The 12,535-nt window shown below is 39.3% G+C and overlaps 1 protein-coding gene across 1 annotated transcript in view; it reads left to right on the top strand.

Annotated features, from left to right (window-relative positions):
* Positions 1 to 345: 345 nt before the first annotated feature.
* Positions 346 to 12,535, top strand: part of LOC117987841 (uncharacterized) — a 30,598-nt gene continuing 18,408 nt past the window's right edge. Inside the window, exons 1-10 of the mRNA XM_069502675.1 lie at positions 346 to 470; positions 560 to 680; positions 2,538 to 2,667; positions 3,304 to 3,639; positions 5,200 to 5,344; positions 5,991 to 6,132; positions 6,757 to 6,891; positions 8,999 to 9,087; positions 10,639 to 10,727; positions 11,988 to 12,098. Coding sequence (XP_069358776.1) covers positions 469 to 470; positions 560 to 680; positions 2,538 to 2,667; positions 3,304 to 3,639; positions 5,200 to 5,344; positions 5,991 to 6,132; positions 6,757 to 6,891; positions 8,999 to 9,087; positions 10,639 to 10,727; positions 11,988 to 12,098 — 1,300 coding nt within the window. The 5' untranslated portion in view covers positions 346 to 468. The remainder of the gene's footprint in view (positions 471 to 559; positions 681 to 2,537; positions 2,668 to 3,303; positions 3,640 to 5,199; positions 5,345 to 5,990; positions 6,133 to 6,756; positions 6,892 to 8,998; positions 9,088 to 10,638; positions 10,728 to 11,987; positions 12,099 to 12,535) is intronic.

The raw sequence follows: 12,535 nt of genomic DNA, 5'->3' as shown, positions 1-12,535 counted from the left end.
TTTATTTGTTACTTATAGATTAAATAAATTAGGTATTTGAGTACTAACCTATTCCACCTTCCTAAATCCTACGTCCTAAATGGTATAGTTACCGTCAAACTAGCCAACTTTGCCATTCAATGATACTTTGCCCAAAAAGCAATTATTTTGACGGTAACTATACCATTTAGGATGTAGGATTTAGGAAGGTGGAATAATCCCCGCCTGAACCCCCAAAATAAAATACCTCTTGAACCAAGATGTAGATGTAGGTGTGGTGTGATATTAAGTTTTTTTATCTGTCATATTTTTCGTCACTGTCAATGTCACATGTAAATTGTGAATTTGTCAACGGAATTTGTTTAGAAAATTTTCTAACCTGAACTTTCTGAGATTTTTGTTTCCTTAATTACCGTCTTTTTATTTGTGATTTATTTTCGTTATCTTGTGCCGCATGCGTCGTGCGTCTGCCAGTGCCTCGTGCGAATCATGCAAGTTTATATGAATCAAACGAGAGAAGTTTATTTGTATTGTTTAGAAAATAGTTGTTTTGTTTACAAGAGAAGTTTTGCTGTTTCAGGAGTTTTGTGGACCTTGGAAGTTTTATAACGCGTCGACGACAGGAGTTGGAAGATCGCATCAACGTGTTCTTAGAAAAATGCGATTGTGCTGTGACGAATATTACAAAATTGGAACGCCAAGTTAGTTCTTTTAGAATATTAAAGTTTAATTTATTAACCTACTACAGTTAACCTAATATCTTGTGAAAATTTGGCTTTTACAGTCCGAAAAACTCCTAATGGTCATATGTACTTATAGTTCGTACAAAATGATTCCTCACGCGCCATTTTAACTCTATGGGTCAACTGTCATGTGAAAAGTACGGCAACGCGATTGCGGGAGAATGACAGCTACAATGTCACGATCGCAATCATCTCTGATTGGTTAACACTCGCTCACTATTGGCTACAATGCATTGTTGCAACAAGAATCGCACAAATTCAGCCAATTAGAACAACTGAGATTGTAATAATGATTGATGCAGGTTTTAGACAATCGCCCTACGGTTCACCGCACAGGTTTGCAACTAGCGTGGCCCCCTCAGTCCCTCTCGCTCAAGCAGATTTTATTACTTGTGAAATGTCATTCCTTCTACACTTCACGTTGTTTGTCAAATACTCACATACAAATACATTTTGACAAACAAAAAAAAGTGGCCACGGTGATAAGGACAAAACATAATCATTTTGTCACGTTCTAACAAGAGCTTAAATGCATTTAGCTATCTCGCTCTAACAGTAAGTGTCACAATAGGGCTACTTCTAACAGTCTTTGTTCTGAGGTTCACCGTTTAAAATAAGGACTAAAATCGTACTTTTGACATGAAATGTGACACGGAAAATTAAAATGGCACGTGAAAAGTTAAATTTTACGCATAGTACATGCTGTGCTAAGTTTGTTCTAAATAAATTAAATATGTCCATCCAATCATGGCCGGTAGGGTGGTGACTAGACACGGTTGAAGCCTGCCACCAGACAAAACATCAAAGTGGGAAAAAGGAACCCAAGGCAAAGAAAAAGAAGCACACATTCTGTGTTCTGACTTCTGAAGCCCGATTCTAATCATATATTTCGGTGACTTGGCATCATTTGCAGTTGAGAAGAGTGAATAGGCACTTTCTTGGCAAGCTTACACCTTAGGCTTCATCATCACTTCTTTGGTGTGATAGCAGTCAAGCGCATGCCTATTTTGTAAAAATTAAAAAAGATTTTGAATAATTCATTGAGTACGAATCGCTGAATATGTTGCTAAGCGCAAATCTCAAGAACAGCTAAACCGATTTCGCTAATTCTTTTTTTATAATATTCCTTGAAGTACTATGTACTATGAGGATGGTTCTTACGGGGAGAAAAACCCGACCAAGTGCGAGTCATGCTCGCGCAATGAGGGTTCCGTACTACAGTCGTATTTTTTCGACATTTTGCACGATAATTCAAAAACTATGATGCATAAAAATAAATAAAAATCTGTTTTAGAATGTACAGGTGAAGACCTTTCATATGATATCCCACTTGATATAGTCGCTCACTTCGAAAGTTGAAAATACTAATTATTAGTTCATGACCACAATTTTTTTTTTGTGTGATCTAACCCTAAATTCACGGTTTTCAGATTTTTCCCCAAATGTCAGCTATAAGATCTACCTACCTGCCAAATTTCATGATTCTAGGTCAACGGGAAGTACCCTGCAGGTTTCTTGACAGACAGACAGACAGACAACAAAGTGATCCTATAAGGGTTCCGTTTTTCCATTTGAGGTACGGAACCCTAAAAATTGCCTGAAAAAGTCTAAAAGCAACACTTTTCTATATTCCCATACAACAGATTTGTAATAATACTTAAAAGTCAATTTGAACTTTAATACCATACCATAAAGTTTAAGTATTAGTGGAGGGGTTCCGGGATGGCAAAACAATTGAGTGACGTGTTAGGCGGTACGATGTTCGTCGGGTCAGCTAGTATATATATAATAATTTTGACTAATTTATAATTACAGGCACAAGGTTTTCTAAACCAGTTGGAATGTGAACCTTCAGAGTTGAAAGACAAGTTTCTTAGCTGCATGAACCAGCTGGAGGAATATAACTACCTCATAACAGATTTCAACCTTGCATTGGATAACCTTGGTATGCTTATAATTTAAACAATTTGTAGGATTCTGTACCCAAGGGGTGCCAAGGGGACCCTATTACTAAGCCTCTGCTATCCGTCCGTCTGTCTGTCAGTGGACTGTATCTTGTGAACCGTAATGGGTAGAGAGTTGAAATTTTCTTAGAATGTGTATTTCTATTGCTGAAAATCAGAGTTACCACAGGATTTTTAAAAATCCAAATTCACATGGATAAAGTTGCAGGCATCATCTATTATATTTATTATATTATCTAAACCCAAATGCAAAATTCAAACTGCAAACTTCAGAATAAAAATGTATACTTGTAGAAATCCAACGTTCTGTGTAAAACTTACAAGTCAATTTATCAACAATTTTTGAGGTTTTGGACACAAACAGCTGCTGTAGCTGTATATTTATGAAGATATGTGTATAATATGTAATTTAGTATTACATTCCACTGAGTTTTAAATAAGAAGCCCATCTCCTACCTAGATAGTTTGATAGATAATTTTATGTGAGTTACAAAGTGCTCACATAAAATTATCTATCAAATTTATACATATCACCAGCAAGAAAAATTGTGGCTCATTTTAATTTCTTTTCACGAATAAATTACAAAAATGATGTTAATGATCGATTTTTTTTACAGACACTACTTACGATATGCCAGTGCAAGATTTACGGAACCGATTATGTACACCCCTAATACCAGTTCATGATGTGCCAAACCGACAAAGAACAAGATTGCCTTCGCCTCTACTTCCAATATCTATGAATTTAATGGATGCCCTGAGCGAACCTACACCGTCAACCTCCAAGGCTTGCACCAACCCAAGAAAACCCACCAAAAAGAGGGTACCCAAGAATAATGACTTAATTGACTTCTCTAGTAACTCAGCCTCATCGGAGAGTATACCAAATTCCAAATGTGGGGAAGAAGTTCAGTCCATTTTGACAAATGATATTCAACCATTTGCTTTGCAAGGTAAGGCATTTCCAATGCAACTTAATTTATTATTACTTTGTGACTACAATTTTGGTACATGCAAAATAAAAAAATAAAACCGGCCAAGTGCGAGTCAAGCTCGCGCAATGAGGGTTCCGTACTACAGTCGTATTTTTTCGACATTTTGCAGGATAATTCAAAAACTATGATATATAAAAATAAATTAAAATCTGTTTTAGAATGCACAGGTGAAGACCTTTCATATGATACCCCACTTGATATAGTTATCTTATTGAGAAAATTGAAAATACTAATTATTAGTTCATGACCACAATTTAATTTTTTTGTGTGATGTAACCACAAATTTACGGTTTTCAGATTTTTCCCTGAATGTCAGCTATAAGATCTTCCTACCTGCCAAATTTCATGATTCTAGGTCAACAGAAAGTACCCTGTAGGTTTTTTAACAGACAGAAGGACAACAAAGTGATCCCCAATCATTATTACAATCTCAATTGTTCTGATTGGCTGAATTTGTGTGATTCTTCTCGCAACAATGCATCGTAATTCGTAGCCAATAGTGAGCGAGTGTCAACCAATCAGAGGTGATCGCGATTGTGACATTGTAGCTGTCATTGTAGCGCAATCAACAGCTGATTCTCTAACTCAGTGTTCAACGATGAATGATTATTTGACATTGGTTGGTTCTACATTGCTGCTTCACTCATACGCTTCAGTGATATTAAAATGATTTTTCGTAGACAACCTTCAATGGATTAAACATAAATGTTAAATGAGCTTGGTGGCTATCAGTCAGTGTTGAACACTGAGTTAACCAACTGGTCGGTTAACAACTAAATTTGACTATACAGCATGTTTTTAAAATTGTGTTTTGTTATATAATATGTCTATCTGCCATCGGCTTTCTAGCCATAATCAGATTTTAGGTAAGTGTGTAAAATTTGTAGAATTTAGGGGGTATTCCAGTAAATATCCTCCCCTTTTGTGTTGTAGATTGTTGTGTATGTTTATCTCTCATCCAATTCCAGTATGTGCCACCTTTTAAGGCGTTTAGTGTTGACGTTTACAAGTAATTCTTGTGCGAATGTGTGAGGGTGTTTTTCCAGTCTAAGCTTGTACTCTTTGGAATACTTGTTCACTTCCTCTTTGATTGTTGGCATTTCTAAGTATCTGTGGATTTCATCATTCCGTGTAAACCATGGTGCTCCAGAGATTGCTCTTAGTACAGTATTCTGAAACCGCTAAAGTATCTCTAGGTTGGAATTGCTTGTTGATCCCCAGAGTTCTATTCCATACGACCAGATGGGTTTAATTATACACTTGTAGACTAGGAGTTTGTTTGCCAGTGATAGTGTCAACACTATTGTCGACCAATTAGCCAATACCAGCTTTTATATTGGAGATTCAACTCCTTTCGCTTGGATTTTAATTTTTTTTTTGTGTTTTTGATTGATTGATATATTAAAATTGATTTGAGTACATATTATATTATTTTAACAAGGTTGCATCCAATGTATTGTATGTATTGCTTCTTGTAGATTGTCAATTTAAATAAAAAAATGTTGTTACATGTATCAGGCTCGGCCCCAAGACAATCACCGGAAGAGATCATTCTGCCGGGACAAAAGATATTGCAAGTAGACTGTGTGTATGCAGCAACAATCACACATGTGGATGGGCTTTCCTTCTACGTCATCACTGAGGACTTTGAGGCTGCTCACAAGTAAGTATCATCATCATCATCAACCGATAGACGTCCGCTGCTGGACACGGGCCACAGTCTTGCGCCGCCTGAATCCAGTGGCTCCCTGCGACCCGTCTGATGTCGTCCGTCCACCTAGTGACCTTGGGACCCCAACGTCTATCGGTTTGTCGATATTATTAGATTTCTAGCCGATTGCGGCGAAATTCGAAGGATGGTTGTAACTTGTATGGTTGTATGTTCGCTCATAACTATTCGGCGGCTCAACCGATATTACGGTACGATAGTGTCAAAAAGTTCTTGGGCACACTCTCCGAAATATATCCTGTAGAATATATTTATCCGATAGGCAAGATTGTCCCGCGGGGTGATTACGTAAAACGTTGCAGTAGCGACAACAACGCGACAGCAGTAGCAATGCGACAGTTCATTTGCTGTCTCTCTTCTTCTTCTTATTTTGCTTTGTGGCTATTGCTGTCTCTCTAGCTAGTCCCCTGCCGTCATGTTGGTACTAATGCTTTGTTAGCTTTATTCCTTAGAACTTAGGGTTTGTTATTGTGTAATTTGCAATGGCGTCAGAGGTAAATTAACTGTGAACGGACTGTAATCACCCCGCCAATGTTCCAAACTTTGAAGTTTATCAACATACCTTATCTATTCTTTTCAGTCTTATGGTCAGGATGAACGAGTATTACAAGTACAACTCTGTGGAGCTCAGCCTGAACGACGTGATGTCGTTGACGTACTGTGCCGTGTGCGACGAAGAAAGCGAATGCTACTACAGAGCGCTGTTCATCAGACTCACGCAGGTATCTAACATTACACTTCTTACGCTCTTCTAAATATAAAAGGAAATGGAGACTGACTGACTGATCTATCAACACACAGCTCAAACCGCTGGACGGATCGGCATAAAATTTGGTATCCAGATAGCTATTATGACGTAGACATCCGCTAAGAAAGCATTTTTGATCTTCAACCTAAAGGCGGGTAAAATAGGGGTTTGAAATTTGTGTAGTCCACGCGGACGATTCGCGGGCTTAAGCTAGTCTCCTTACAAACATGTTACAGTCATCATCATCATCACCCGATAGACGTCCACTGCTGGACATAGGTCTCTTGTAGCTACTTCCACACGCCACGGTCTTGCGCCGCCTGAATTCAGCGGCTCCCTGCGACTCGTCTGTTGTCGTCCGTCCACCTAGTGGGGGGTCTTCCAACGCTGCGTCTTCTGGTGCGAGGTCGCCATTCCAGCACCTTGGGACCCCAACGTCTATCGGTTGTACGAACTGTGTGATGTATCCACAAATTCACGGTCAACGGGTAGTACCCTATAGGTTTTCATTTCCTTGACGAGTCTTGACAGACACAACTGACAGACAATGAAGTGATACGGAACCCTAAAAATGAGTTATAATCTACGTTGTTACCAGGAGGACATGAGCATCGCAGAGGTGTTCCTAGTGGACGTGGGCGACACTTGGCTGGCGCCCACGGACTCGATACAACTCTTGGATCAGAGATTTTGCACTGAACCGCCCTTTGCCCGCTGCTGCCATTTCGCTGGGGTGAGTTTAATAATGCGTTCAAAGCATAGATATATACCTACAGATATGCAACTAGGGTGGCCCTATAACTATACAGGCTGGGATTTTGTAATGCCACCTTAAGGGAAAGTACTCTTAATACTGAATTTATAAGACCAGATTTCATGGTTTTCCTTTCATTTAATTTATCAAGTTTCGGCCGGGAATCGAACCGACTAAAATCTGTAACAATTAAAACCTGTACTTTTATTGCATAGATCGTTCGTATCAATTATAAGGATCCAATCTCTAAGAAACTTGATAAATTAAATAAAAGATAAACCAAGAAATCTGGACTTATAAATTCAATATTAAGAGTACTTTTCCTTAAGTGGGCTCAGTTCGGTGCTTTCTTCATACAAACGTAGGAGGGTAATTACTACATTATTTGATATTGTGGCTAATTCCTTTGTACACAATCTCTAAACTAAACTAAAATATCACGTCTAAATCTATTGCTATCCCTTTCATAATGTTGCTTGCGGAAAAGGAAAGCACTAGATTTAGACCTGTTAATTTAGTTTAGTTTAGAGATTGTGTACTAGAGAATCGGCCCCATTGTATGCTCAAAACTAAGTATTATATCGATTAATCTCGTCATTATCTAGGTTTATTGATATATGAAACATTAAAAAAAAAAAATATTTTAAAGTTACGAGCCTCAAAAGATTCCTATTTTAAGACAAAATTTATGACAACTTTGGGCGTTAATAAATAAGATTAGGGTATGAAAATTGTAAAGGAATATAACATTAGACATAGTTTATTTATTAATTAGTTGAAATAACTATACTTTGTAGACATAAAGCTAGTAGTATTTTCTCAAAAATACTTTTCCTAAACCCTTGATTTCGGTGAAAATCATCGTGCCTCTCACCTTTCTCATACAATGTCAAGTGAAAAGCAAACAGGTTCGGTCGATCGTACTGCGTCACCTTAAGGTGGCATTACAAAATTCCACCCTGTATAGTATAGTCCCTCTCGCTCAAGCAGAGGTACTTACTTGTGAAATGTTATTCCTTTGACAAAAAATGATCATTCGTCACATCCTAATAAGAGCATAAATGCATTTAGCTTTGCATGTAAGACCCAACTCATTCACCTAGAGAGAGCACAAAGATCCCTATTAAAAGTAATGTATTTCAGACCATTCCGGTACCCAACACATAGTCTCTATACAACAGCCAAATTATTAACCATTAGACAACTATACATCTTACAAACTATAGCTCGGGTTCACCGCACTACTGAATATAATAGATCACTCCAAGGTAGAAGACGTAACCACGCAGTCATCAACACTGTTTCAAGTAATAGGACCCACTTTGCTGGCAGACAATATAAAAATCTTTCAACCTACTTATATAACAAATTAAATAGAACCTTAAACATATACGACATGCAACTCTTTAAATGCAAACAAACAGTAACTAGTTTTCTAAATAATCTAAACTATATTGATACGGAAAATCTACTAAAATTTCAAATTTAAATTTAAATAAATTATTAAAGCTATATCAAATCAACAACATAAGGAAACACACAGAACACACACTCACACACACTCAAACACACACACACACACACACACACACACAAACACATACACATACACGCACGACACACTGCATGCTAATTGTTTAGACTTAAGTATTTATAGTTTTTGTTAACACAACTATTATGTTTGAGACTGAGGAGGAGGAGCGGGGACCCTGAGACACAGGTTTATCAAACTTACTTCAGGGTTCCCGACACTAAACTGTAAACCGACATTGTTGTGATAAATAAAATTTTCATTTTCATTTTCATTTCATTTTCATTTAGCTATCTCGCTCTAACAGTAAGAGTCACAATAGGGCTACTTCTGCCGGTATTTGTTCTGAGGTTCATACCGATAAACAACTCCCCAAGTTTTTTTTCAGTTTTTTTATTTGTTTTTTTAAGAAAATATTTACACAATTTACAATAGCTAATGTGTAATCATAAAGTCAGAAATTGAGTTTTTCCGTACACCAGTTCCGTTACATTTCAAAGCCCATTTACCCCCTCAAGGGTTTCAGTTAGTGAACTTCATTGTATTTGTTCACAGCTAGACCTCCTGGGCCACACGAGCAAAGAACAAGAGTTGTTCATCAAGGAATACACTAACAAGGCGTGCAAGATCAGAATCGATGATAAGTATGTATCAATCAGCCTGTTTGCGTCCACTGCTGGACATAGGCCTTCCCAAGAGCACGCCACCACACACGATCCTCCGCCTTCCTCATCCACCCACTTCCCGCTATCTTCTTAAGGTCGTCAGTCCAGCGGGTTGGAGGTCGTCCCACACTGCGCTTGCATATAGACCACGCGGTCTCCACTCCAGAACACGTCCTGTCCATCGGCCATCGGTTCTGCGGCAGACGTGGCCTGCCCACTGCCACTTCAGCTGGCTAATTCGATAAGTGTGTATGCTACCTTGAAAAGGCTGAAAATGTTAGAGGATGCAGAAAAACTGTTGTTATGTATGTAAAGAAGGATATATTATTTCTGAGATTTTTAGATTCCATTCGGCATCCACTGTTGGACATAGACCTTCCCTAGTGAGCGCCACCACACCCTGTTCTCAGCTTTCCCCATCCTTTATCCAATATTTGTGATCTTCTTCTTCTTCTTCTTTGGGGCTATGCAGGTCATTGATATCCCTGAATCACTGCGACCGTCTCCGATCTATTGTGTTTGCCTCCACATCACACTTCCTTGTCAAATCAATCTCAATCAATATTATGATATTTATTTATATTTGCTGTGGTAGCCTAGTGGTTAGGACGTCCGCCTTCCAATCGGAGGTCGGGGGTTCGATCCCGGGCACGCACCTCTAACTTTTCGGAGTTATATGCGTTTTTAATTAATTAAAATATCACTTGCTTTAACGGTGAAGGAAAACATCGTGAGGAAACCTGCATGCCTGAGAGTTCTCCATAATGTTCTCAAAGGTGTGTGAAGTCTGCCAATCCGCACTTGGTCAGCGTGGTAGACTATACCAAAACCCTTCTTTCTGACCTGTGCTCTGTAGTGAGCCGGTGATAGGTTGATCATGATGATGATCATTTATTTATTTATCCAGTATCGTTAGTCCATCGTGTCGGAGGATGCCCCACTTATATACGCCTAATCGGACACCCCCGGACATAAAATCGGCCCACGCCCGTTCGGTACCCTCATTCCGCACATTGTATTGATTACGTGACCTTTGAGTCCACCAATCACAACAAAGCATTCTCCCCTGTCCCCCGCAAACATTTTACGATTTTGTTTTCATGCAAAACCTTGTATATGCGTACTCTTGAGGTTGAATTCTGTGAGTGCTATTACCAAAGAATATTTATTACTAGATGATGAGAGAGATTTAGCTTTTTAAAAATCCTGTGGGAACTCTTCAATTTTTCGGGATAAAAAGTAGCCTATGTCCTTCCCCGGGATGTAAGCTATCTCTGTACCAAATTTCGTCAAGATCGGTTGAGCCGTGAGAAGCTAGTAGACAGACAGACAGACAGACACACTTTAGCATTTATAATATTAGTATGGATTATAGAAAGCTCACTCCGCAAAGGCTTCTAAATAAATAGCAACTCTTGTTACGACGCAATAAAGTACAATTCAGCTCGTACAGCAGCAGCAGCCTAAAATTTAACAAATTCCTCCCTTTCTACCGCGTGAACTCTTATCTCTTTCCCTGTCTTGTTTCAGTTCATCGGAATCCCTGGGCATATACGTGATACTTCCATCAGGGGAGACCCTTAACGATTTGCTAGTGCAACGGGGCCTGGCACGCAAAAGTAAGTACCTACTACGCGTTTCAACCAAGTAGAGCACAGATGATGCCCGCATCTTCGTCCATTTTGACGACCTCCCTGGCGCAGTGGTAAGCGCTGTTGCCTCATTAGTGTGAGGTCCCAGGTTCGATTCTCGGAAGTGGTATGGAATCTTATAATTTCTTAATTTCTGGTCTAATAGGTGGTAAAATGGTGGTAGGAGGCTTCGGCCGTGGCTAGTTACCACCCTGCCGGCAAAGGCGTGCCGCCAAGCGATTTAGCGTTCCGGTGCGATGCCGTGTAGAAACCAAAGGGGTATGGGTTTACTAAAAACTGCCATACTCCTTCCAGGTTAGCCCGATTGCATCTGAGACTGCATCATCACTTACCACCAGGTGAGATTGCAGTCAAGGGCTAACCTGTATCGAAATTAAAAAAAACGATTTGATCACGCAGAGAAACTCCAAGCATAGCTCTCTCCATCGCCCGCTGAGTGACTGAGCTTTCTTAGAGGGCGTCCATAAATAAATAAATAAATAAAAATCTTTTTATTCGAATAAACTTTTACAAGTACTTACGAATAGTCGGATGCATCTACCACTGGTTCGGAATGCCTTTCCTACCGAGAAGAACCAGCAAGAAACTCGGCGTAAATAAATAAATAAATATTACATGAAATTACGTGAGGTGATTTTTTGAATTTTCTGATCCTCCCTCCCCCCCCTGGTGAGATGTCGTGAGGTTTTATTCAACCTCCTCCCCCATCCCCCAATCTCACGTGAGATATTTGCCGAGACCCCCCCCCTCTCTCCAACGTAAGATTAGATGAGATTTGACTCGACCCCTTCCCCCCCTTAAACATCTCATGTAATTTATGGACGCCCCCTTATGAGGTCCATAGTTAGCGACTATGTTTCGGATCTGCATTTATTATATTACTAGCGACCCCGGCTACGCATGGGTGCAATGTAGATACTAATGTGGTGTCATTGAGGTGTCATTGCCTCGGAAACTCTCAAATGAGAGGATTTTTTTCCGACCTAATTCATATTATTTCAATTTCTCTAGGGATCTCAAATTTTTTGAGAATTAAACTATAGCTATAAACCTTCCTCTTAAATCACTCTATCTATTGGTGAAAACCGCATTAAAATCCGTTGCGTAGTTTAAAAGATCGACGCGTTCATACATACATACAGACAGGGGAAGCGACTTTATTTTATACTATGTTTAGCGACTATGTTTCGGATCTGCATTTATTATATTAGTATGTATTGTTTTCAGTCGAGCGATCACAAACATCGACGGTAACGCCGGCCGTAAGAAGTGGGCCTGAACTGGTCGAGTCGCCGCCTGTAAGGGACCCGCCTGAACTGCTCGAGACGCTTATGAGAGGTGTGCCGTAGTTGGAAAACAAACGTTCAAAACTATTCGACACCATAATCAAGGGTTTACAACCCCAAATCAACTGATATAAACGGTTAATTGCTCGACTCATGAAAGAAGGTGTTATTTTGTACAAAATTTAAGTACACTAGCTGATGCCCGCGACTTCGTACGCGTGGATTTAGGTTTTAAAAATCCTGTGGGAACTCTTCGATTTTCCGGGATAAAGAGTAGCCTATGTCACTCTCCAGGTCTTTATCTATACACATGCAAAAAATCACGTCAATCCGTTGCACCGTTTCGACGTGATTGAAGGACGAACCAACAAACAAACACACTTTCGCATTTATAATAAGGGTACTTATTTAAAGCATGGGTATAAATAAAATTCGTTTAAAACTGACTTTACATCTATATATATCTTCTCGGTAGGAAAGGCATTCCGA

The sequence above is a fragment of the Maniola hyperantus genome, chromosome 13 (assembly GCF_902806685.2).
Source record: "Maniola hyperantus chromosome 13, iAphHyp1.2, whole genome shotgun sequence".
Lineage (NCBI taxonomy): Eukaryota > Metazoa > Arthropoda > Insecta > Lepidoptera > Nymphalidae > Maniola > Maniola hyperantus.
Note: the sequence above shows the minus strand (reverse complement) of the source record. Positions and strands in the feature narration are given on the sequence as shown.